General features: G+C 45.9%; 2 protein-coding genes across 4 annotated transcripts in view; one reads left to right on the top strand and one right to left on the bottom strand.

Moving 5' to 3' along the window:
* The first annotated feature begins 1490 nt into the window (after positions 1–1490).
* On the top strand, positions 1491–8899 carry LOC111637235. The gene is made up of 2 exons (XM_023382678.1): positions 1491–1618; positions 7399–8899. The coding sequence occupies exon 2, from the start codon at positions 7456–7458 to the stop codon at positions 8590–8592; it is 1137 nt and encodes a 378-aa protein (XP_023238446.1). The 5' UTR covers positions 1491–1618; positions 7399–7455; the 3' UTR covers positions 8593–8899.
* A 69-nt stretch (positions 8900–8968) lies between these two features.
* Positions 8969–26026, bottom strand: part of LOC111637236 (nicolin-1-like) — a 31600-nt gene continuing 14542 nt past the window's right edge. For 2 of the 3 annotated variants that reach the window (XM_023382679.1, XM_023382680.1), the window contains exons 3-7: positions 17665–17856; positions 17480–17593; positions 17335–17409; positions 16607–16711; positions 8969–9098 (exon numbers count right to left, since the gene is read on the bottom strand). In XM_023382679.1, coding sequence (XP_023238447.1) covers positions 9057–9098; positions 16607–16711; positions 17335–17409; positions 17480–17593; positions 17665–17856 — 528 coding nt within the window. In that variant the 3' untranslated portion in view covers positions 8969–9056. Of the gene's footprint in view, positions 9099–16606; positions 16712–17334; positions 17410–17479; positions 17594–17664; positions 17857–19550; positions 20158–26026 lie in introns of those variants that run through there. The other variant, XM_023382681.1, reaches the window with a different exon arrangement.

The raw sequence follows: 26026 nt of genomic DNA, 5'->3' as shown, positions 1-26026 counted from the left end.
GTAATCGATTCGTTAGATCTACCTACTTTTTACGCCTGCTTCAAATCTTCTCGTTTTTTTATCGAATCTAGTTTATTAAAGCGCCTTTGCTCTCGTTAAACAAAGCCAATCTCTCCCCCTCTCTTTTCTCCTCAAAACCAACCCCGCTCCCCTCTAATTTAAGATAAAACTCGGCCGAAGAAATGAAATTATCCACCGCTTACGAAAACTTCCGCCGTTCTCTTCTCGGTGCCTTTCGTTTTTGTGGCTGGGCCCTAACCCAGCGTCGGAGTGGACCCGACTCCTCCTCCCGGGCCAGTTTTTTCGCTCTCCCCATTTGCCGAATAAACGGAGGGAACGTCGGCGCTAAAGTACCGTTAAAAGGAACTGGAGCCAGCGGAAAGGACCCGGGCTGCAGCCAACCAACGATACTCTAGGAGAAAGATTCCTCGGGAGGACAAATTGTCGTGTTTCCCATTCCGCTTTCCCACCGTCTCCTCTCCCCCGCCGCTGGTCGTCCGTCGGGAATCCTCCGGTTTCTCTCTTCCGAACCCGCGTCGGGCTTCCTTTTACAGAACCTCCTCGGCCGCTCTCTCCTCTTCCCCGGAATCCGAACCCGCCGTTATTTCCTACCTTCCCGGCATCCCGGGAAATTGGTACCGGGGATATTTTAAAAATGGTCTTTATAGTAATTTTCCGTCGGAAAATATTTACAAAGAAATTTCTTTATTCTTTGTCATTCGTTTACTTCTTCTTCCGCCCGTCCACGATTCACTTTTGCAGGCGCTTCTCGAAACGTCGGACCGGCGAAACCTTAGAACACTCGACGACTACGCCTCCCACGTTATTTATTCGGAAGAAGAAAATGCAAATGTCTCGGAAGAGCAACTTTTGTCTTTAAAAGGAAGGAACGGCGGGAGCGGGCGGAAGAAGGAACCGCTTCCGGTCGGAACCGAAAAGCCTTCTCCGTGGCGGTCGCGCGGCGGAAAGAGTCGGCCGATCCGCGATTCGGGAGACGGCGCCGTCGACTTCCGGGCGGAGAAAGTCGGTCGACGGATAAGACGCGAGAGAAAGTGGAACGGCTGATGGGGACTCCGATAGGCGAACGCGTCCGGAAGCCACGACGCTTCCCCCGTGGTCCGGCGTAAAACCGGTGGGCCCGTCCGGCTTCCGGCGGCGCGCGCCCGGCTAGGTTCCGCCGGAACCGGAAACGGACGGGAGCCCGAGCCGACGGGGCCGGCGGGACCCCGGGCCACTACGGCCTCCCGGTTGCCGTCCGCCAGGGAAAGTAAGAGAGAGGAAAAAAGGCGCGCGACCTAGAAAAGCGCGCGATATAAACGGCACTTTCTCCTCACCGCCGGCGTTCGCCTCTTCTATTTTAATATTTGAGGTCGAGCGGGTAAAGAAAGGTTGGAGCCAGTCGAGACACTCGTACATCTCGCCGACCTAGAAACACCGCTCTGCGCCACGCGCTCCGCCATTGGTCGACGCCACCACGTGGTGGCGGGAGAGTTTCGCCGCACCCGAGACCGTGTCGGCCCGTCGGCGCTGCAAAAACCACCACATCCGAGTCGCGGGCGAGTCCCGCCACACGTCGCATTCGCAACGCTCCTGTGGAGGGGAGATTCCCGGAAAACAGGTGAGCGCCTTTTCCTTTACCCGCCGCCAAAAACGCTTTCTCTCTCCGTCACCACGCGCCTCCGTATTTCACCCTCCGAAACGGAAGCGGGTCGGCCGTCGTCCACCTTTCCCCTTCGGTCTTCGGCGCGCCGTGCGGCGTCTATTTTTGTCGGTGACACCGGCCGGGATGGCCTTTACATTATAAATAGAAATCGCGCGCCTAAGGAAGGTCTCCTTCGCGCCGCCCGGCCGCGGGGGCGTTCGCCCGGTGGCGACGGATTTCGTCACTCTTCTTCCAGGGAAGACGGAGGGGGTCCGGAATTCGGGGTCCGAAATCGGGAGGCGGGACGGCCGACCGATTAACTGGAACGATTTATCCGGGGTGGAAAGAGATAGGGCGACCCGATTCCGCAAACCGGAAGCGATTTCTATCTCTGGGAAAGTGTGTCGGTCGGCAGCCGGCCCGACCAAAATAAAACGTGGAAGTCGACGCGCGTGACGTCGGCCCGGAGAGGAACGTCAGCGCCCAGCGGAGAAGGAGAACTTACGGCGCCGACCGGTTGGGGTACGCGGGTCGACGCCGAGCCACCGGCTTTCGCGGCGTCCGTTTCGGGCCTCCGCGCTCGGCCGACGGCGTTTCTCGTCTTCCGCGGCGCCGCCCGCCGTTCGGGCCCACACCGTCGTCCGTCCGTGTCGCGCGGCGCCGGAGCGTGCGTGGTTTCGCCAATGGGACGGAGGACTCCTCCCGGCGGACGTGCGCCACCCATCCGACTGGACGCGTGGCCGAGCGCGCGAAACCGACGACGCCCGCCGGCACGCTCCGCCGATCGGTCGAGCGCGACGGCCCGTGGCCCGCTTCGCCCCGCGGAAACGGAAGCGGATGGCGAGCTCGGGCAGCGGCGTTAAGAGAATCCTCGAAATCCCCCGGGCAGTGGCGTTAGAGAGTCGGCGATAACGGCGGTAAAGGGAGAGTGAACGGACGATTTTCGGCGGTGGGGCGCGGGAGACGGATGCGAGGAGGAAAAAAAGCGCGAGTCAGAAAGAGAGTAGAAAGATAACGCGGACGCTAACCCACTTCTTTACTTTCGACCACCCGTTAGTCGACTTTACCCTCCGATTCCAGGTACAGACGTAATTATGAACGGAGGACGGAATGCGTCGATCTCCGCCGTGTTGTCTTCCTTCGGACAAAGCGCTTGAGGTATTTACATTGTTTCCAGACGCGTGGCGCGAAATAAAGCCGGTTACGGACGACGGAACCATTTCGCCCCGCCGTTTAACCTTGAGCGCGCGATTTTCGGCGCGTGGGTGGGGGAGAAATGACGGGGACGGCGGTTAGAGCCGGGCGAACCAGAGGGGAGAGTCGGAAGAGCCGGGCGACGTTGCGGGGTAGAGGAATTTTTCTACGGGTTTTTGCCGGGCCAGAAACCGGCGTCGACGCAAGATGGCGGATGCGGCGGAACGACGTCGCCATCCGCCACGACCGGTTTTTTCGGAACGAGGCCGGAGACTTCGCCGTTTCTTCGGGAGCCGACGTGGGCGGTGAGATTCCGTCTTCTTAGTTTCTTCGGTAGTTTCGGACCGGAAGGTGCGAGTGGGGAAGGGGTGCAGCCGGGAGGCGAGAAGAAGGGGGAGCGATAAGAGCGCAAAACAAGTCGGGAGCGTGGAAAGTAGGTCAAAAACTCGGCCGTCGACGGCGGGTGGCTTTTTGTGGAGAAAGGATCCAAAAGAACGGACCGAGTTTCGGTTCCTCGAATCTGGGTCGCCGGACCCAACGGTTATCCCGCCTTTCTTCTGGCTTCCGGAGGTGGAATCCGTCCAACCCTTCGGACCGGCCCCCCGAGGAAAAAGACTTACGCCGACCGGGCGACGGGAAGTGTTTGGTGGGTTTTCGTTATAAAAGACGCGCTTTCTTTATTTAAAAGGAGCGCCAAGACCTGAACGGGAAAGGAAAACCGCCGTGGGTGCCGTCCCGCGGACGGACGACGAAAGTGACGGAAAATTCGCCAAATCTTTGGCCTGGTAAACTCTTCCGACCGTTCTAAATGCTCGGACGGCCGACGTTAGCTTTCTTTTCCCGCCAATTACAGTGGAAGGGAATTTTTGCCGGGAAAGTGAGCTCCGACCTAAAAGAGTGGCGGACGAATACCGCCGGAAGAATGCCGACGTCCGAGAGGAAGATGCGGGGCCAGAGGCGAAACTTCCGTCTTTCGTCACCCTTCGGCCGTAGTAATTAGGAGGAATCGAATCCGGCCGAGGGGAAAGGTTCCGAGGGAGTCCGGTCGCCGTCTCTCCCCGCCCGCCGAAGCCGGCGGTCCGAATTTCCTCCCGGGCCTTGGCGCCCTCTTCCTATCCCGGCGTCCGAATTTCGGCCCGGGGGCAGCTGCGGTTTGTTTACGACCGGTTTCGGCGAATCTGGGTCACGGGGTCCGCCGCACCCGTCGACAGATGGCCGACCGGGACCGTTACGGAGGCGAGAAGTCGGAAGGTCTCGGCCCCGACGATTTCTTCCAAAGATCGGTGCTGGTGTTGACGAAGGAGAGAAACTATCCGTTGCCGTAAGAAAAACGTACAAAATACAGCGCAGCATTTCTGTTTAAGTCTATTTAACTCTTCCTCCTCCTCCCGCCGCCAAAAAGCCACGGATCCTTCGATAATCGGACTCCTCCCGGACCCCCGGTCGACGGGGGCGGAAGGGATCCGCCGGAGGCGCCGGGAGGGGGGAGAAGGAGGTCGGGTTTTTTGTCCGACGGAGCAGCTGGACCCGAGCGCGTCCGAGAGTCCGACCAGATACGAGGAGGCGCTCCTCCGAATCGGACCCGCTCCCGCCTTCCCCGTCCAGGTGAGTGACTTACGCCGCGGTACCGGGATCCGAGAGTAATCGCGCGGGCCGCGCCGGAGGAGAGGAGAAGTCCGTTCTCCCTCCTCTCGCCAACCATCGTCTTTCCAACGCGTGGGTCGTTCTCTGCCGGACGGAAGGGGTTTGGGATGCGACGGAGAGGCCGATACGCGCGGGTCTGGAGACGGAAACGCGTAAAACGAAGGTAGGTAAGTACGCCGGCCGATGGGTCCGTTCCGGGGTTAACCGGCGCCTTTCCGACCACGAATTCCTCCTTCCTTCCTCCCCCCGCCGCCGCGGAGAAGGCGGACGAAGGGGCGCCGGAAAAGGTAGGAGCCTAGAAAACAGAAGGACGATAAAAAAAGGGACGAAACGGACGACGGAAACATAAACAATGGAAAAATTACTTTTGCGTCACGTTCGATTACCGTCGGTTACAATGTATCTATTGTCGAGACGACATCTGCCGCCCGCCGAACATCTGACGGTAGAACAATGGAGATTGGTCCCCCCCGGTCCGGGCGGGGGTCGCGTCCGGGAAGAGACGGCGGCGCGTCTCTTAGAAAGTCCGTCGGAGTTTTAAGGCATCTCCCGGTCGGCGGCCGGGCGAGTCTTCCGGGGAAGACTTTCCGACGTTTCGTCCACTCGCCCGGAAAGTCTTGCGGGACAGTGGACGAAACGTCGAAATACCCGCGGAAGGAATATCGGGGACGGGTGGTCGGGCGCGGTCCAAAGGACCCGGGAGCGAGAAATTTACAATCGTCCGGCGCGACGGACGGAATTTACGCCAACGGCGGGCTCCCGACCCCGGGACCATTTATTAATAAACGATTTACGCCGCGTTCCTTCCGCGGAGATCGGGCCCGACGGGGGAGGACAACTTTGGAGTTGGGAAACCGGCGTTTATCGGTGGCCGAAATTACACTTTGTAAGTGGACGGCGGCACTTTTCCCTACAGGTCCGCGGTAGAAGCGGTAAACGTTAAAACGGTATTCGACGGCGTTTATTCTCGGACAGTCAAAGACCGGCCATCTTCCTTCCAAAAGATTAATTCGAACCCTTCTTCTTCCGGCGCCCTTTATCCGGACCAGATCAGTTTCCACCTTCCCGGTAAACGGAGGAGCGGCTTCGGTAGGAAATTCACTTTTCCTTCCCGGTCGAAAAACACAAAGTACCGTTCAATGGGCGGTGAATTTTTCTATAAAAGTATTTAAAGGAGACGCGCGGTGGTAAACGTCGAGTGGATGCGAAAGTAAGAGAAAAATCTCGGGCCGATAAAAGGAAGCGAGGAAATCCTTGCTTGGAAATATCCGCAGATTTATTGGAATTTGTCCGGAGTTTGCGGCTAATCCGACGGGTCCAGATAATCCGGGGATGGGCCTAATTAGCTCGGGCGCCAACCCTTGGCGCGTGGATAGTTTTTAAATCGAGCGCGTTAATATACTCGACGTTTTCCGATACGACCCACCGGGGAAAAGTCCAAGGGTTTGGCTTTTCTTCCTCGGGCTACGGCCCCTAAAATCTTTGCCGGGGGAAATTAATTCCGCCGTCCAATAAAGAGGCGTTTTAGTTACGTAAATTACTTATATCGGTAAAAATTCTTCGCCATTACGTTGTAATTTCTCGGACGGGATCCCGGTGGAACTCGGGTTACTTCGGGGTCGGACGGCGGAGCGTTTCTATCGTATCCGACGTTTCCCAGTAAATTCCACTCCGTGCCGGGCCCATTCCGTCAAATTCTCCGAGAAGGGGAAATACTGGGGACGTTTCCCCACTTTGGCCAACCGGTAAAATTCCAAAGATTCGGAGGTTTGGCTTTAAACGGACGGACGGGAAACCTTTTTCTTTTATTTCCCATACCGGCGTAATGGGCCAAATGTTTTCGCTAGCTTCGGACCGACCACCTTAATCTCGCGGATGGGAAGAATCCCTTTTCGGTTAAATACGCCTTCTCCGACCGGAAATAAATTGATGGAAGACGACGGCGATAACGTAAGGGACGGACGGGATCGTCTATTCTTTAAAATAGTGTTAAATAAAGTGGGAGATTCGTTGGGTTAATCCGTGACCAACCACGGATTGGGTCCGACGACGTTAAGTGGCGGCGGGGACTACTTCCGTTCCGAAGGCCTTTTCCAGTCTGCGCCAACGGAACAGAGGTTCTCGGACGAAACGTAAAATTGTTAAAGGTCCGGAAGGAAGACACCCTCCAACGGACGTACTCCATCTATCGTCGGGGTTAGCCGCGTCGTTCCGCAGTGGTAGTTCGACACCCGCCTTTCGGCCGGTAACGTAACACCCCGGCGCCTTTCTTCAGCGTAAAACGCAAAGTGTTCCTACTTACTCTCCCACCGTTCCCATTTCTTTTCTATCCCTCCAGACGGAAAATACCTCCGCGCGCTTCGTACCGATTTCCGTTCGAAAGTTCGATTGGCGTCGGTCTCCATTTAATAAAAAAATTTAAAAGTTATTAATAAAAAGCGTAATTCGTTAAACCCGGAGGTGTTAGTTAATAATTATGCGTGTCGGAGGAAAGTCTTTCCCGTAACCGAACCACCCGTAAAGGGGAAATTTCGTACGATTCGCCGTTACTTAAAATATAGAATGGCTCGGAAAGTTTTTTTCTTTCGAATTACCGGAGAAATCGAACCGCTGACATTTTTGTGGTGGAATGTCGAAAGTCGGTGGCCCGGGGTAACCGCGTTGGAGAATATCGTTACACTACTGAGAAACTGTCGGTGATGTCGACCGCAAATCCTCCGTTGTCGAAACCAATTACTCGGCGGAACTGGTTTTCGCCCCACCTCCGGGTTTTCTTAGGTCGAAAGCGCGGCTTAAAACTGTCCCGCCGGCGGAATTTATTCGATACTAAAGAATCTCGCGCGCGGACCGAGGCCAAATAACCGGCGAAACTTTCGCAAAAACGGTGAGGTAAAAGCTGTTTTCTCTTTCTTTTACAGCCGAATGTGAGACCCGAAGGAAACGCCCGTTTACACCTCCGGCGCTTTGCAGGTATTATGAAGCGCGAAGACCGAGGCGACGCCGCGGAAGCCGTGGCGGAAACGAACGACGCCCCCATCGACCTGACGAAAAAGTCCCACCTGGAATCGTCGGAAGCTCCCGATCGCCACGGCGACCTTCCCGACCACAAACAACCTAGTCCGGAGTGGCGAGTTCCACCCTTCTACCCCCCTCTGTTCTTCCTGGGTGGAGAATCGCCCTTCCGCGCCTTCCCGGCCGTGGCCGTGGCCAACCCCTTCCTCTTGCCCTACTATCCCGTGCTCTACCAGCAGCTGGGCCTCAGATGCGCCGTGGTCGGCACCGATCCGTCCTTCGACGGGGTCAACTGCCTCTATCGAGCCGCCAGCGACACCTACCTGAAGGACCGCGTTCTCCGCAACGCGGTGGCCGCCCCCTATCCCCGCGGCCCTCTGGCGGCGGCGGCGGACGGGGGCTTCCCTTGGGCGCCGGCGGAAACCCGCGGATGGCCGGCCGGCAGCCGGACCAACCCGCTGCGAAAGTGCAGGTCTCTGGGAGCTCTGGCGGAAGAAGCGGGAGAAGAAGCTCCTTGCGCGCGCTCCCTCAGTTGTCCCGACCTGAGTGTCCCGGACTGCCGACGGCGGGCTCCGACGGAAGGGCCCGCGGGCAAGAGGATGAAGATGGAAGTCCGTCCTTCCGGGAATTCGCCGAAGGAAGGAAACGGGACCCGGTTCCGCCGGAGAGACGAGTTCGATCTGTCGGCCCAATCCCGCTCCAGGTCCATGCCTTCGGTTTCCCAAGGAGATCAAGAGAGCTTCTTACAGAAACTTCGGCACGTGGCACCGGCGGGATTTCCCTGCAACGTCTACGGTTACTACACCCACTTGATGCAGAAGTATCAGGACCACGAGGAGCTGAAGCGTAGAGTGGGCATCGTTCCGGAAAACAGTCCTCCGGGTTCTCCGGGTCCGGAAGCCAAGAAGAGACCCACCCGGACCTTGACGGGTAAACACGTTAGACACGGGACGGGAGCCAGCCCTTCCACCCTTCTGACTCTGCGCCAGATGATCCAGGAGAGGCAGAGAGCCAAAGAACTGGCTCAGAGTTACGGGACCACCAACAAATGCAAGATGACCAGGAAGCACTCCAACAAAGCGGGAAGACGCTCTACTTAACGCCGCCGGTGCCTTATTTCGCAACTTTATACTTTCGATACTCGCGCGGGACCAAAACCAAGCCCATAGTTCCTCTACACACTTGGTCCGGTATTTTTTTAGACGGGAGCGTAGGCTTCCACCGCCAACGGAATTCCAGTCATCTCGGTTCTACCCTATTTTTGTACGTTTCTACATTTTTATAACAGAAGTTGTACTTAAATCGTATTATCGACGAGAACCACCGCAGGTGCCTTCATTCCACAAACGTTTATTTATATGAATTCCGAAAAGATTCGGGACCGACTCCCCATTCGTATCGTTTTTTGTGTTTATTTATTTTGCAACCACACGACGTAGAGTTCACTTAATTTATTTTTGTATTCTTTTTACGAGAAGCGACCGACACGCCGCACATTCCATTCCATTGCACATTGTACGGTAGACAAGAAATAAATAGTCTTTGTATCTCCGGTCTCCTTTATTCAGTTACAGGACAGAAAATTGATGTCGTAGCTTCCGTTCACCTGAAAAAAAAGACGTCGGCAATTACCTTCCATCCTTTCGACTAAATAATTGTTTAGAATTTCAAAATCGTCCCGTACACTCGGCATTCTCCCACCCAACGACTCTTAAACAAAATTTTAACGCCTTTAAACGTAACTAACGAACGAAATTCTAACTTCCGTAGTGGGACGTTACTTACGGAGAAGAAAAGGTAAGTTTATTTTCTGTTTATCGAGACCCGAAGAAATTAAACTCGTCTTCCGGGCTACAACAGTTAGCGTAAAACACGCCGGCACGTGGAGTGTTAAAAATTATCGAAAAATAATAAGAAAAGTCCTTATCCTTCGTAATTCTAGTTACGCGCGCTTTTTCTCCAATTTGCATACGGAGCGAAGGTAGAAAGTCCCGGAATTGCCACAGTTTCTTAGCCGTTTGTCGGGATTTCCGGGCGAGACGAACGACGCGGACCGAAAATATTGGAACCCGACTCGCATTGTACGAGAATTCGTTTTCGTCCGGAGAAAATATTAATAAAATCGCGTGGCTTTCCTCGGTCCTTCTAACCAGATTAAAGTCGGTCACCGTCCAAGTTCCGGGATATTTCGCTCGCCACTCGATCCGACTTCCAGATTTTGCTCAAATTTCGATAACTACCGTACCTCTTCCGCTAACGTATGCTAACCTGACTCGCGGCACAAAAAACCATCGTTTAAATTGCGTGCCTTATCCATCCAATTTCATACACTTTTCTCAGTTTTTTCTCAGCGTGTAATCCGGTGAATTTTTAAAACCATAACCGTAAATAGAGAATCCGTATTTTTTTAAAGCGGACGTTTAAAGATACGCTAAAGATTTTAATAATCGCGAAACGGTACTATCGGGCAAATGTATTTACTAACAATTCGTCAAATCCCGCGGTTCGGGAAAAATGCCAACGGGTAGTGTTTTGGTATATTGGAAAAGTAAACCGATAGTTCTTCCCACTCGGACTTACGGGGAAAAAGCACCGCTCGGTGCCGAAAACGTTAATTCGCGCCCTCTATTAAAAGTACGAATTTTCGTTACGCGATTCGAAAAGAAAAACCCTCGTAATTCGGACGTAAAGAACGAATGGCCAATGTAATAAAAACGTTTATACTCGAATATCGAGAATCTTTAGCTCTAAACCAGTGTTTCTCAACGGGAGTGATATCGCCCCCGTGTGAGCGTTTTTCCACGTTGAGGGGGCGATTAGTAACAATTTATATTTTGAGGGGCATAAAACAATTTTCTGGGCGATATAGCAAAACATTATATTAAGAATAATTGAATGTTTTATTCGTTATATCGTACAATAATTAAACAAATAACATTACACTAGTCACTAGTCTATTCGATGCGGTACGAATTTGGCGTTAGCCTCGGCCCTGGGCATCGGAATTTTGAAGCGAAGACCTTCGATAAGACCGATAGTACGTAACGATTTTATTGAAGGGGAGGATTCGTTAGAGGTTGAGAAACACTGCTCTAAACAATGAGTGCTGGTGCCATCAAAAAGTATCGGCAACGGTTCGATAAAATGCGAGATTCCAATTTATTGATTAAAACGATGCAAAACGCCGGATTAATAGTTTTTGGGGGCGGTGGTTAGTGGGAAAGACTTCGTCGCCATCGACCCGACCCGACTGCCTCTGCGCCGTACTGGCAATATAGTTCCCTCGATAAGTTCCAAATTTAAAGCCTACCACTGACCAGTGGCGTAGCGCGAATGTCAGCCGCCCCCTTATTTAGGTATCTCAATTTAAAAGACTAAAATTCAATTTCGTCACAGAATAAGTAATGAGAAATTCCGTGCTCATTTCAATCGGTCCCAATCGTATGTGCGACAAAAATACGAAATGAAATGGTTCAAATTTTTACAAGATATTATTATTATTATTTATTGTGAAATTTTGCCGCCCCCTAAAAGTGCCGTCCCTGCCACTGACCGAGTGGATAAAACTTCGGACCAATTACCTACCCCGGTAAATGGTCGCGGGTTAGCGCCTGGCCAGGCCGAGTTTTACGGGTTTTCTTCGCGTCAGTAACTCCTAAATTGGGGCCACTTTCCCATAAAACAAAAAGCTCCCGGCAGGCATTCCACCCTAGGTAGATCGCCCTTATGTCGCGTTGTCTTAATCGAATAAAAACAAAACTGAAACCCAGCCAAATTTGAATTCCTTCTACATTACTGGGTTGGTGACGATTGGTTTTGGAGCCCCTGCCGACGGAGACCCGGGTATTGGCCATTTTGACCGTAGAATAACGCGCCACAATTCCTCGAACATCTCGTGCCATTGGAAAATTCCGGTTTCGACGATGACTATTTGCAACCGCGCGACGTAGAGTTCACTTAATTTATCTTCGTGTTCTTTTTACCAGAAGCGACCGACGCGCATTCCATTCCATCGCGCATTGTACGGTAGACAAATAAATAAATAATACAGTGGGTGATCGGTTAATTAACGAACGTAATCCGTTCCAAGACTTTGTTCGCTATCCGAATTGTTCGTTAACCGATTATCGATTTACCATAGGTTTTAATGGGAATTTAATTAATTCGTTCCGGAGACCCCCAAAAATAAAAAAATATATACTTTCTTACTACGTTTATTTATATATAATAATAAAAATACATACATACACAGTCTCGCGTTTTTATTACTTATGTTTTTTCCGTTTGAAAGGATTAAAGAATCTGTCTAATGTCGATCGCTTTTCTCTCTTCTTCAGGATTTTTCGTAAGTAATTAATAGCATTGCAATTGTAGAAATCCCCAAGCCTCAACCTGCTTTTGATGCCATTCTAAGACCGTTGTTCTGACATCCTGCCAATTCTTCAAAGGATCTTTAATAGAAGATATCGGCATTAATCCTCTTTTTCAGAAGAAAACATATCTTGCCGAGTTTCTCGGTGTTCTTCATTCGAGAGTTCTTTGCGGATTCCGTCGTCGGGTTCCATTACGAACTCTTCGATGTTTTTTATTTTTCAGATGTGATTTTTGTTACTCCTTTAGCCGCTCGAGTCTTCTCGATTATACAGCATTTTTTTTAAATAAGATTGAACCGCGGCCTACCGTAGACCCGTTCACGCATACTGCCCAGCAACATTGGGCATCTTCCGCCCACTCTCTACTTTTGCTATTATACCCTCACCTTTCGAAAAGAAAAACAGACTCAAAACTTAACGAGTGCCTGCCCGACAGTCTCGCGAATAGATAAAAGAATTGTTTCTGTCAGAGAAATAAAAGGCTGGAATTACAAGGGAGAGTTTCGAAGTTCGGAGGAATACTATCCGATCTATATATACGGGCTTGAGCGTCGATGTCGACGTCTCCCGCACTCCGAAAAGTTTCGAATTGTTGCCCGAAGACGAGGGAAGACCAATCGGCATTCGTTATTTTACGTCGCTTCTTCTTGTGTATGTTCTGTGGAGTATTCGGCCTGGAACACACACGCGTAAAATTGTGCGGCAGAAAACTGAATCAGAAATCAGCTTTCAATTCAGTTTCTGTTTTACGCTTTTGTCAGAACACACATACGTAAAAATTCTGGCCGAATAGGAAACACCACTGCCACCAACAGTGCTAATTTTATTAATTTTTTTCTCTCAGATTTTTTTCTCTATCTATCACTTTGTACCTTCCATTTTTTCTCCACTTCCTCCGCTATATTATATAGAAAATTTAAATGAATAGACTCGTATTCCGAATTGAAATAAAGAACGTGTGATCTAAATGCTAGGTCTACATATCGATTCTACTAGACTTACCTGTTATTTGAAATTTAACACCTGTATCCATCCATAAACGTTGTTTAAATACAGTATCTTTATACATGACACTGATGTGGTCGAACGAATTCAATAAATTCCTCTATTTTTCCAGACCGTCACAATTGTAGGATTAACCCTCGTTGCCGCCATTGTTAGAATAACGTTGTCTACTTTGACGTCACAGGAAAGACTTCTCTTTATTGGAGGGATTTTGGCGTAAAAACANACACTGATGTGGTCGAACGAATTCAATAAATTCCTCTATTTTTCCAGACCGTCACAATTGTAGGATTAACCCTCGTTGCCGCCATTGTTAGAATAACGTTGTCTACTTTGACGTCACAGGAAAGACTTCTCTTTATTGGAGGGATTTTGGCGTAAAAACACGCTGTACTCTATTTTCAGTTCTGTTTCAGCCAAAATTTCAGGAAAATTTTTACGTTTTCTGTTTTATGCTAGATTTTACGCCGAATTTTACGCACGTGTGTTCCTGCCTTCGTTGTCCGAACATAAAAATCTTTCGCGAAAGTGTTCGTAATCCAATCACCCACTGTATTCGTATCTCCCGTCTCCTGTATTCGGTTACGGGACCGGGTCGCGTTTTGCAGCACTTCCAATTTTTGAAGCGGCGAAAACAAAATTTAATGCGCGTTCTTTATTCGATTACACGCGACATTTTAAAACTCGCCGGCGCAATAATTGTTTACCCGCAAAACCATCGTTTGTCGGTGGAGTAAAACGGACGACGACGGCGCGGATTAAAGGAACCATTTCCGATTCTTTTTGATGACAGTAGTACAAATATTTTACTTTTTAAATCCATCTAAGTTGGTTGGCCTACTGCTTGTCATGAAAACATGATTTGGAATCAGTCCAGTCAGTTTTAGTGTGNTGACACTGATGTGGTCGAACGAAATCAATAAATTCCTCTATTTTTCCAGACCGTCACAATTGTAGGATTAACCCTCGTTGCCGCCATTGTTAGAATAACGTTGTCTACTTTGACGTCACAGGAAAGACTTCTCTTTATTGGAGGGATTTTGGCGTAAAAATTTTTCGGCGTAAAAAGTAGAGACACGCTGTACTCTATTTTCAGTTCTGTTTCAGCCAAAATTTCAGAAAAATTTTTACGTTCTCTGTTTTATGCTAGATTTTACGGCGAATTTTACGCACGTGTGTTCCTGGCCTTCGTTGTCCGAACATAAAAATCTTTCGCGAAAGTGTTCGTAATCCGATAACCCACCGTATTCGTATCTCCCGTCTCCTGTATTCGGTTACGGGACCGGGTTGCGTTTTGCAGCACTTCCAATTTTTGAAGTGGCGAAAACAAAATTTAATGCGCGTTCTTTATTCGATTACACGCGACATTTCCGATTCTTTTTGATGACAGTAGTACAAATATTTTACTTTTTAACGTTTTTATTTATTTATTTATTTTATTTTATTTTTTAAGTCTGGCAAATCCAAATACGGATATCCCTCGTACAATCCGGTGGATACGTTCCGAAAAAGTGGCGTGTTATAAGAATCCGCGCTATACGAAACAAAGGACTAACGCGAAACACGAGGTTACGTTCCAGAAGTTAGCAAAAGTATACTATTTTTTTCCGTCACTAAGAAAAATATGTTTATTAAAGCGATCGATAATTAAGTAAGAATCACAATTAAAAGTATCGTATTTCGTGTTAATATTAAGTTTAGTTAAGCGAGGGCGTTTTCTTTTCGCAAAATATCGTCGTCATCCCCGTAGCGAGTATCGGCGACATTTTCGTGTTTTTCATTTTTACGGTGAAAAATTCTCACGGGTGACGAAATAAAAATAGTAACGGGAAATTTGTTGGAGCGACGACCGAGAAATTTTTTCAAGAATTTGTGTTCGAGTACCGAAACACCGCCATATTTCATTTATCGCGTTTACGAACGATGGCTTACTTTCGGTTTCGAAAGAGTTTAATAATACAGTACTTATCTAAAATTGTTTAAATAAACTTTACTAAATACCAAGATTAATCTATAAAAAGCAAAACACGGCGACAGTCTTAGGTCGAGACTCCACTAGCGTAAAAACTTTTAATGGCGTGACCTATTTGCGTTTGGGGTGGAGGTCGGGCTAGCGAAGTTCTTAAGGCGACCGTACTATCGAAGTTACAAAGACAACGATTATATTCTACGAGTTTTTTCTGTAATATAATTACGAATGTAGTGAAAATAATATCTTTACTTACATACGTTAACTTTTATTATCGTATTATTAATTAAGATAATATACGGCACTTATAAGCTTAGCTTTTTAATTACTCCTCTAAATCGAAGGATTTTCCTTCGGCCGTCCGTATCGCGTGTTTTAGGCATCCATTATTATAATCGGAATACTTCTGGTCGTAGATACACGAATACTTTCGGATATTTTCGATAAATCTTTCTAGATCTATTCTAGAGTAGCCGCCAGGGAACGTAGGCAAAAGCTCGTTTTCCGCCATGACCTAGATTTCGCCCAGTTCCGAATGGCGGATGGTATCGTTTTACGGCCGTATTCGCGTCGAAAGTCGAACACCGCTCGACTGGCATCTACGCTGGTTTTACCACCCGCTCGGGCGTAAGATATTATGGTCGCGCGATTAAAAGCTTTTACCGCCAGGGGTTTTACGCTAGTGGAGTCTTGGCCTTAAAGGCTAAAATGTGAAAGCGACGACGACTCCCGGTTGATAGAGGACGAGGAGCAAAGAATTCTGCTATCGGTTTTCATTAAAGTAAATCCGATAAACGGCATAAAACTGAAAATTTCAATATTCTAAAATCCGTAGGCAAATTTCAGACAACACGCGCGCTTGCTCGAATTTAAATAAAGTCGGTATGCCAGAATATACAGCGTGTCGAATAACGGAGTTGGCGCTTAAAAATTGTAAAATTTTGTGTGGAAGAAGTCGTGTTGTAAGAAGGATATCCCCAATTTTCAAACGGTGTTAGAGTGAAACCACGTTGTACGAGTACCGTGTTGTACTAGGGATACCTGTATGTTTAATGTAAATCCTATTTTCTATTTCTGAAAATACCAGTATTTCGTCGAACGACGATCGACAAACCCGGACAGACCATTTTACCTCTTTAAAAGTGTAAGATTTTCCGAAAATTACTCGGAACTATTGTTTTACTTTCAACTAATAAAGCTTAATTATTTAGAAATATTCGGAGGAAAAAAAGGACTAAAGACGCAAGGCATTTTGACCAGTCATTTCCTTCGATAGAAAATTATATAAAAAATTTCGTGGTGAAGGTTTGAGAGATATTAATCGATATTCGAATCGATGCGCGCAATAAGATACTTCCGCCATATTCCCCCTTCGATCTAAAACGTCGCTCCTTTATGCGTATATTTACGGGCAGAATGACGTCGACAGAACTAAATATGCGGAACGAGACGTAATTCGACATCATAGTTTCGAAAAAGACACCGGACCGTTCCATTTTATAATGGCGATAATATTCACTAATACTAAAATTTAAAAAAAATGAAGCCGTTAATGCGAAAAAACTTTAAAAAGATAAACTGAAATACAGACCTATTTATTAAATTTAAATTTTGGGCGGATTCGGTAAACGTCGGGCGACGAGAACAAACTATTATTCTTCCATTTATTTAATAGGGCGAGTAGAGGCAAAATTGGCGTAGGAAGATTTTATTTTCTCGTTCCGAAATAAAATTGAAGCGGATTACAACGATTTACGAGAAACTTACCTCAAACCGCCCCACGCTCAAATCGCTCTTGTTACTTTTCGCCTGTTCCAACAAGGCCCACAGATTCTGCACGTGACTGGCGGCGCATTTACGACGGTCTTCCGTCTGTAGACAGAAATAAGGCGTACTGTATTTCCCACGGTAACGAATTATCCCGCTTTACGTAAAGTATTTCAGAAAAGAAAGTAGTGAGGAAAAAAGGTCCTCGATTACTTTCTTTTTGCATTAATTATCGGTATTATTTCTTTTTAAACCAACAGAAACAAAATTATATTCTAAACTTTCGTATTCTGTTTTAAGTGTTACTTCCGTTAAGAGTAGTAAATAGCTTCTGCCCGAATGGCTCTAGCTGACCAAAGACCAAGTAGATCCACTGGAAATGATAAACGTTCGGGTTCGAACCGGTCCCGAGGAAACGCGTCGATAATCGATTATCGAGAGTGTCGAGAAGCGGTTAAACTGAGATTCTCGCAACAAAATACAAGTTAGAGAAATCGTTAAGTATTGACGTAGAAGAAGCCGTATCCACACACTTCTCCTCTTATTTACGCTGGCGGCTAGACCCATCCGTAAGAGACATAGCGGCGGCCGGATACGTAATCCGTTAAGTAATTATATTTGCAGTAACGAATCTTTTTCCTTTCTCTTCTTTCTCCCCATAGCAACGCGACATTCACCGCTGTCGGAGAATTTAAGCATTAGGTCCGAAAGAACGGAACGATACGTACCTGATGGGAAGATGCCGAGGATCCGTGCGATTCGGAAAGGAAGAGTCTGGGCACGGCCACCCGTAGAGCTTCTTCCTATTACGAGACGAAAGTGTGTGGAAGACAAAAACAAAGAAATTTCGGAAACAAAACGGATCGGACTTACCGGAGAGGGATCGCTATAGACGGCAAACTTCTCCAGTCCGAACTTCCTCCACAGAGGTGACGGCTGGTACAGAACTAAACGAATGGTTACCACGTCCAACAGAGCCAAACGACTCTAAACCGAAAAATAAAAATGTGTCATTTAAAACGCGTTACGCGTAACGGGAAGAAGAAACGAAAACTTACGTCTTTCTGAGTTAAAGAAAAGAAGCTTTGACTTCCGTTTTCGAAGTGGGGATTGGGCATCAGCACGTACTTGTGGATGCATTTCTGCCATTTGAGGGCGCTTCGGTTCTTGGGGTCGCAATCCGAAGAAACTCTCTTGCACAATACGGTCATGTAGGCCGTGTAGACGTTCTTGAATGTTATCTCTCCTACCTATCGCGTTTCGTACGAGTACTAAAATTACAAATTTCAAACATAAAACAGCAAATTTCTGAAATATTTATTTATTGACAAAATATAAGACGATATCTGGTAGACAAAAAGGGTTCCTCTCGTCGTGACTGCGCAATATATAGGTTAATCGATAACAACACTAATAGAACAAACGAATAGGAGTAATTAGAAGTCGAAGAGCGTAATGAAATTTTACAGAAAAACTTAAATTTATCTTACATTTATCGGAGTTCTAACGAAAAGTAGTGTTTAAAACGACGTACGATCACTATCTGGATCGGAGTTCTCAACATTCTTCGTCTAGCGACCCTTTTAAAGAAACATTTTTTCCACCGCTCCCTTAAATGTATTTACATTTATACATTGTTTAAAAAATAACGTATATTTTTTTATATTTGGAAAGTTTTGTAGATGACAATAAAAATACTTTAAAAAATTTAAAATGACTGCGTTTACTAAATAATTAAACAATACTGTATTAAATTATTATATCGAATATATGCACGCTCAATACGTATCTAATTCGCTCGTCGACCCCTTTCAAATTTTCAAACCGTAAGACATCGATACGACCACGTCGAGAATTCCTAGTCCGGGCAGCGAAAGAATAGACACGAGTCAGCCCGAACCGGAAGGGTCTTTGTCGGACGAAAGGGATAGAAGGATCTGATCTATCCCTAAAAGTTTAAATACGGATCTGATCTATATTTCTGCGTACCGTGCGCCCCACAGCCTTTTATCCGATATATACACCCTTCCCGCACTACTGGAGGGAATTCCAAATTTTGCTACAACGTCTTTCTTTTTGCAACCTTTATTCGCTTCCCGTAATACATTACATTTTTTAGTAATACTTAAAGGCCGTATTAAGATTTTTAAATTCCAACCGGACGTCTTATTAAATTAAATAAAATCTCACTACCCTGAAAAATTACTTGGGCAGTTGTCGAAACTATCATCTTTGGTTAATTGTAAATCGTTTATCCGTCGACGACTGCGTTTTGGCCTAATTTCTTTCTCCTTCCTTTACAACCGGTAGCCACGCGAGGGACAGATTACGCCGCGGTTTTAAAAGCTAACCACCGACCCGGACCGCGGTTTTACAAACGGAACGGTTTACGGATCCATACCCGAAATCCAACCTAAATTCCAACTCGACCCAGAGGGAGTAATCGACTTTTAACCATCGATGGTCCTTACAAATTAAAAAAAATAAAATTTGTTGTAATAAACTTAACTTGGTTTTTTACCATAAAGTTTACGAATATTGTTGACCGAAACGGCCAGAGAAAGGTTTTAAATCACGATTCGAATCGACAGACTAGTCCGACCTGCAACCATGTATACTTTAAAATGTCGAAAATAACGATTTTTTAAATTACGTAATTTCCAGCATCCACCAAAATAGCGTCGGTCGGAAACCCTCTCCGCGGGGTAAAACGGTACGCGTTTAATACGGTAAATACCAACCTCCGAATTCGTAAAACATCCCGCGCGAAAGTGAGAAATTACGTTAACGGTGGGAAGAACGGTTAATTATTCGAATACTCTTAACTTTTGAGTCGTTCGTCCTCCCTTTTGGGTACCGGTGGACTGGCTACTAGACCAGAGCCAGAAAAGTCGTGGGGTTTGGGTAAAAATTCAGGGCTTAAAAGCGGGAGAAACGGACTCACCTGTACGGGATAGGGAAAGGTGGCGTCCAAGACGCTGCATCCGGTTCCTCCTTCCACTCGGTCGTCGTCCATGGTCATGGCCACGGGACCTCGCACGGTGCACTCCAACGGTTCTCGACTCATCCCGCTCTTTCTTCCGCCTCCCGGGAATGGGTGTCGAAGGCCGAGCGAATCGGCCACGTCCTCTCTTTATCCGGGATGGATCCTCCCTCCCGGGAAAGACGAAGACGACCAGGAAAGCGTCTTCCCACAGATCGCGTTCTCTCCGCCGGGAGGAGTGGAGGAAGAACGACGGATCGATGGACTGGGGGGAAGCGACGCTATCGATCGGGCGGCCGTCGGCCGTCGGTGGAAGAAAAGGCGGATGGAGCGGGAAGAAGAGAAGAGCCGAATCCCGGGAAGGAAAGCTTCCGGAAATACTCGCCTAGTACCTACTCTTAGCTTCGAATTCAAAAAGTGTCGGCTTACGCTCCGACCGCGTCCCTTCTGTCCCACCAGCGCGCCGCCTCGCCTTCTCGCCCTCTGGCGACGGTTTCTAACGTTCTAACGTGACGTTTTCGATCGATACGTCGCGTCGACGGAGGGAAAATTTAAACCGTAATTATTGTAGGGCCGTAAACAATCTTTCGTACTTTAACAGTTCTTACTTTCGGAAGCCCGTCGACCCGTGGATTGACTTCTTTCTATCATTTTACGTATTCGTATATAATTAAATTCGTTGTTAAAATAATTCTTATTTCCTTATTTTTTCACGGATAATTGGAATATTCCTATTCCTTCGGGAATTCTTGAACGAATGATTCCTCTCCGCCTTGTTTAAACTTTTACGTTATTCTTAAATGTAAATTACTGTATAAATATTTAAGTAAACTAATTAAACTTCGGTTTCGGAGTACGTTTTGAGTCGTATCTGGATTAGAAATACTCTTACCACAGTTAATTTCGTCGCGGACGAGAGGAAAGTCCGCGAATATTTTTCCATCCGACGTCCCGAAGTTTTCGGTCTTACGCTAGCTACATTCGCGTCGGCATCACCAGGGGCGGATCTAGGTTTTAGGGGGCCTAGGACGTATTCGAATTCAACGGGGCCCCATTTTTTGTTAGATTAACAATCTTTAAATTGCGGTGTAAAATACTACTACAAATAAAATAAATAATACCGTAAATTATCATTATTATTATATTATTAATATTAACTATTTTTTACTATGCGATAAGTACTCGTTGTTAATAAAAAAGTATTAACAATTTATGCCGATAATTCGATTTTTCTGGATCTTCGACACTCGGGGGCCCGGGCTTAAGCCCTATTAGTCCCTACGTAGATCCGCCTCTGGGCGCGAGAACCGCTAGAAAGTACTGTACGGTACGTAGAAACTGCCGGTTCGTCCCCTTTCCGCCGCTGTTCGTTAGAATTTGGAAATAACTCGGCTTTTGACCAACTTCGGTTCCTTCGACCCATCGTCTTTTCGTCGCCGGGGTTCGAAACTTTTTCCACCCATCAAATTCAAATAACGTTTCGTTCTTTCGAAGAGGTTCGGCGTAAAGCCAGTGCGAACCTAGCTTTACGCCGAAAACGTATGCCGCCAGCGCATCGGTTAATAGCCCGAAGATGCGGGTGTTTTATTTGCCCGGAGTGCGACGAAAATTAATAAGCCGTCGAATTTCGAAAGCGGGCCTTATTTGAAACGGTACTCTTAAAAAACCTAACAGGAAAGTTTTTTAAAGTCATACTTTTAGTCATTAGCTCGTAAGCATTGAATCGGCCTTTCTCTATGGCTAGACTTATTACACCACCGCGGGACATGGGATTAGCCTTAGAAAATCACTTTATTATTTGAAAAATTAATACATTTCGGACCTTAAGTCCCCCCCGTAGCGTGTTGTACTGTACAATGACTATATTTAAGGAAAAACGTGTAAGTTTGATTATATTAACAGTAAAAACGTGTCTAATTCAACTTATATAATTTTGAGATGGGTGTTAGCGCGTTTACGAAAAATACAGTGAAATTGCGACGATCGGTAAAATGACAATGATAAAATGTGGGTTACAGACGAGAATTTCTTCTTGTGCTACAATATTAAAAGGACGTTCACGATTTCGTGTACCGCAAATAACATAAATAAAAATGTAGACTTGCATTTAACGTGCCGATTTGAAGCATCGCATATTAATATAAATAAATATTACATATTAATTAATACAATAACTTCTACTTAATGTAATATTTATTCTACTTAAGTATCTCGACAATAAAAACATAAAAATTATGTTCTCCATAAAGACTATTCCCGAATTTTAATCTTTCTCTCTGTCTAAATACTTTGAAATGAATCGAGATCGCTGTAATTAAACTATTTGCAGAAGTTTGTCCGTTTTTTACCAGTTCTATCGCAGGTTTTTACCAGTTTTACTTTTGTTTACGGTAGTTTCCGTCTAATTCGTATCAACGATCTTATAATTTCTTAAGAAAATCGTCGTTCTCTAATTACGACAATGGAGACGTATTTAGCAATAAAATTGTGATCGGAAATACTTTCTCCATACGTTTCGCCGGATAGAAGCGGTATTTATACGATTACGTCAACGAAGATCTCCCTTTCGTCACACTCGGTAAAATCCGACGTCGGCGGGGTACGGAGTACGGCTGGCCGTAATTTACGTACTAAATAGGAACCGAAGAAAAACCCGGGCCGCCGACAGGGAGGTTTAGAGGGTTAATCCTTCCCATTTGCCAATCAAACGAATCAAAAAGATTATTACGTTAATTAAACGGTATCGCGTTAATCCGTACGCGTATATTGTAGAAATTAAGAAACCGCGTTACGATAAAGTACAGTATGCGTTTTTCTCGACTCCAGGCCTTTCGAAACTCTCGCGCGCGAGCCCGTTTAAAATTAGTTTCTCGGTAAAGAATCGTCATTGGTAACGAACAATAATTGGCGGGTAAAAATATTTTTAGAATGGCGTAATCCTTTCGAAATGGGAAAAACTTCCCCATTTCGAAAGGCGCCGGAAATTGTTTCCACCCGATCGGCGATGCTCGATCTACAAACAAAGTTATCGTAAACGCGGATAAAAAGGGAGGAAAGAACCGGCGAAAGCGAAACTTCATTTGGCCGAAGAAAAGAAAATTCTAATAACCTTTAGAGTTTATTTATAACGCGAGAATGTTTTTGCGGTAATAATCCGTTCGAACTCATTAAACGACCCACGTCCCGCCCACCAACGTAAACTTAATTCGAATAAACCGGTCGCTTTAGAAACCGTTGGCGTGTTACACAGAAGCGGTCGAGACCGGTGGCGACGAATTAACAAATATCTGGCTCTCGGAACTACTCCCGAAATTAAGACTTTTCCCTCCGCGTTAATGCAATTCCTGCCCGGTTACTCGACGATAGATGGCGTTTCGGAATCGTGGACGAGAACGTACGAGAATTTCCAAATGTATTTCCGGTCCCTTCTCTATTCTCCTTCCGTTTTTCGTCGAAATTCGGATTTATACGTCTTCGTCTAAAGCGGAGTAGATGAAAATTTCAAAGTTATTAATAAGCTAATTACGTACTGTACATATTGTACTGCGCTGTAAGTTTATATACGATAATATTTTAATATCGTTTAATTAATTTCTGTTATCTAAATATAAATTTTAAAGAAGTTACGGTTTTAAATCGCGCTTAAAATTACGTACGACGCAATAATTCAATTACGTGTCGCTTCGCAATTTATACCTTCTCGTTTTTACATTTTGTTTCGAAATGTTTTTGCGCAATAAAAGATTACGCGTAGGTAAACTAAGGTTGGTCGCAGTCGGTCGAACACCCTCAAATTATTTTCATCGAAGGATATAAAATTTAAATTAAGAAGAAAACATTCCTTCTATCGATCTCTATTATCTATCATATATACAATATTATATATTTTTTCATTCGTATGGAAAACGCGTTTTTTTCTTAAAAGGAGCTACACAAAAAAAGTTTCTCCGGCCCTCGTTTACTGCTAATATTAATTAATTTCGATATAAACCTCTGTTTGTTCCGAGTGTATTCTTCGTCTAAACCTACCATTAATATTTGCAGAAATGCCTCCGCAATCGATCAGTTCTTAGCATTCCGTCGGTACTATTGTTAATTCGTTATTTTCGTGCGAGGAGTGTATCGGTCGTACGATAGATACCGCCAAAGTAATTTTTTCTCTTCGTTAGTCGCCACCTGGTTCGCATCCGCCTATTAAAATACGCGTGGGAGAAAGCCAAAATTCCATCCGGCGGCGCCGCCAACTACAAATCTTCCGGTCGGATCGCGCTTCTCTTCCACCGGGATGCCCGTTTACGCTTAAACAACGCGGTTATAATATTCGTCTTAAAGGTGGGAAAATTCCGAATATCACTAAAAAAAAAAGAAAGAATCGATTAAAAAGAACGCGCGGGGTTGCGCGAAGCGTGGTTAAAATACATAAAAAAAACCCCTGTCTAACGATAATCGATTTTACATTTCCGATTTTTAAATTTTATTACTGGATAATAATCGCCACCGTATCGGCCGGAGGACGATTCGGTATAAGTGTGGCGCTTTCGGTTGATTTTCTCGAGATTCGGCGGATCTACGACGTCGTGTTAGATTTTTTCCGTCATGTTAAGCCGTTAAGTCGAAAATAAACAACGACGTTGCCGGGTGACCGAGCCATCGATTTAGCAAACGATTTCCAGTTTTAAAAATTCTACCCTTTTTTCCTCTCGGTCTTTAGTCTCTTTATTTGTTTTTTTAATTTTTTTAACAAGATAATAATCGCTTACGATGCGTTACGATTCCCCGGTGAATGTTATATTTCTAGAGCGTTTCTTTTTTTAATTTCTAATACGTGTTTTAAATTTCGCAAGTAATTCTAATAATACCTGTCTCCGAGTTAGCGTAGTTTCTTTCGCCGTTGGAATCTGTCGTCTATTACGCTTCGAAATCGCGACGCAGTTTTACGAGAAACGATTGGCTACACCCTTGGTGACGTACCGGGAGAAATCGGATTTCGTAATGCGGTGTTACGTAGATTACGTTGGTGGACAGTTTATCCAGAGTTAACGGCTGGAAATCTCGGATTTCTACGAATAACACTTCTATTACGGTAGTTTACTCCTCGCGCTACGAATTTAATTGTAGATTATCCGATTAATTGGATTGATTTTAACGAGATTGATATTTTCGACTGTGCCGAAAAGACGAATAATAAGTTTAAAGGCGATGCGGAGTTATTTAAAGCGAATAAGTAAACAACGCGTTAGTTAAAGTTTAAATATTAAGGGTAGCCCTTAGTAATCGAATTTAATTCGTAGTCCTCCAAAAAGTGACAATTTCGAGCCCCTCTTTTTGAAAAAGTTACATTATTCTATCGAAAAAAATAGGTCGAAGGAAATAAAGTTTATTCGTATCGTGTATACAATACGGTACACTTGGAATATTTTTTTAAGCACGCGAATTACGTCCAATGCGTCTTTACTCGAACTGTATCTTTTCCGATTGTACTGGACTTGGGATCTTTCTGATTTGGAAAATAGTACGATTAAAATTCTTTCGTTTCATTTTAACGAGCCATTCCAGCATCCATCTAGGATTATTGTGTGGGAAGTAATGACACGAAATGCCGTTGTCTAGGCAAATCTTTTGCTAACGCGGTTAGAACAACCAAAAGCTCGACAAATAATCGGTATCGTTAAACAATTATTTTATACTCGTTATTTTAAGCTCGGAATAAACTATGCCGTATACAATGCCGCGCTACGAATGTTTTCCTATTATCGGGTGAGATAAAGACCGCGTGCGGTGACATTTAACGATAAGGAAGCCGTGCCGACCCCGAATAGAATCATTGGAAGCGTTAAGCCGCGTGCACACATGCGGCGCGGCAAGGAAAAGCGGCAGAATGACGTCACTTTTTCTCGCCGCAGAAGTCGATTTTGTGCCGCTTTTCTCGTGCCGCAAAAGTTGGTTGAATTCTATCTTTTGCGGCAACGCCGCCAAGACGCGTTTCTATCAGCCAATAACAGTTTGTCTCGTAGTCACGTGAGAAAATACAATCACGTGGTGTTTTAATGGCGGAAAGTTCGAGGCGGTTAACCGAGATAATTAAAATCAGAATAAAGAGGAAAGGATAACAAATTTAAAACAAATTCTACACAAATAATCATATATAATTTAATTCAAAGAACAAAACAACCGAATCTTACTCGAAATAGTATTCTTTATCGAGAGATCTTGATCCACGAATAAGTCTATTTTGTACACCAGTTCTTTCTCGATCCAAAAAAGTATCTCTAATTCAAATCTTCGACAAAATCTTTTAGCTAAATAAAGCGAGTCATACAAAACAAAATTTGTAAACACGTGGATAGGGACAGTGTGTAAACACGTGGATATCGTTCGCCATCTTGAATACTGAACGCATGCGCCGAAATGTAAGCGGATTGCCGCTTGTGTGGTTG

Source organism: Centruroides sculpturatus, unplaced genomic scaffold (genome assembly GCF_000671375.1).
Source record: "Centruroides sculpturatus isolate CEXI.00-Female unplaced genomic scaffold, Cexi_2.0 scaffold1130, whole genome shotgun sequence".
NCBI classification, from domain to species: domain Eukaryota; kingdom Metazoa; phylum Arthropoda; class Arachnida; order Scorpiones; family Buthidae; genus Centruroides; species Centruroides sculpturatus.
This window is presented reverse-complemented; position numbering and strand designations above follow the sequence as displayed.

What these genes read in the sequence shown, in the direction of transcription:
- LOC111637235 (XM_023382678.1), top strand. Translation starts at nt 7,456, where the DNA reads ATGAAGCGCGAAGACCGAGGCGACGCCGCGGAAGCCGTGGCGGAAACG.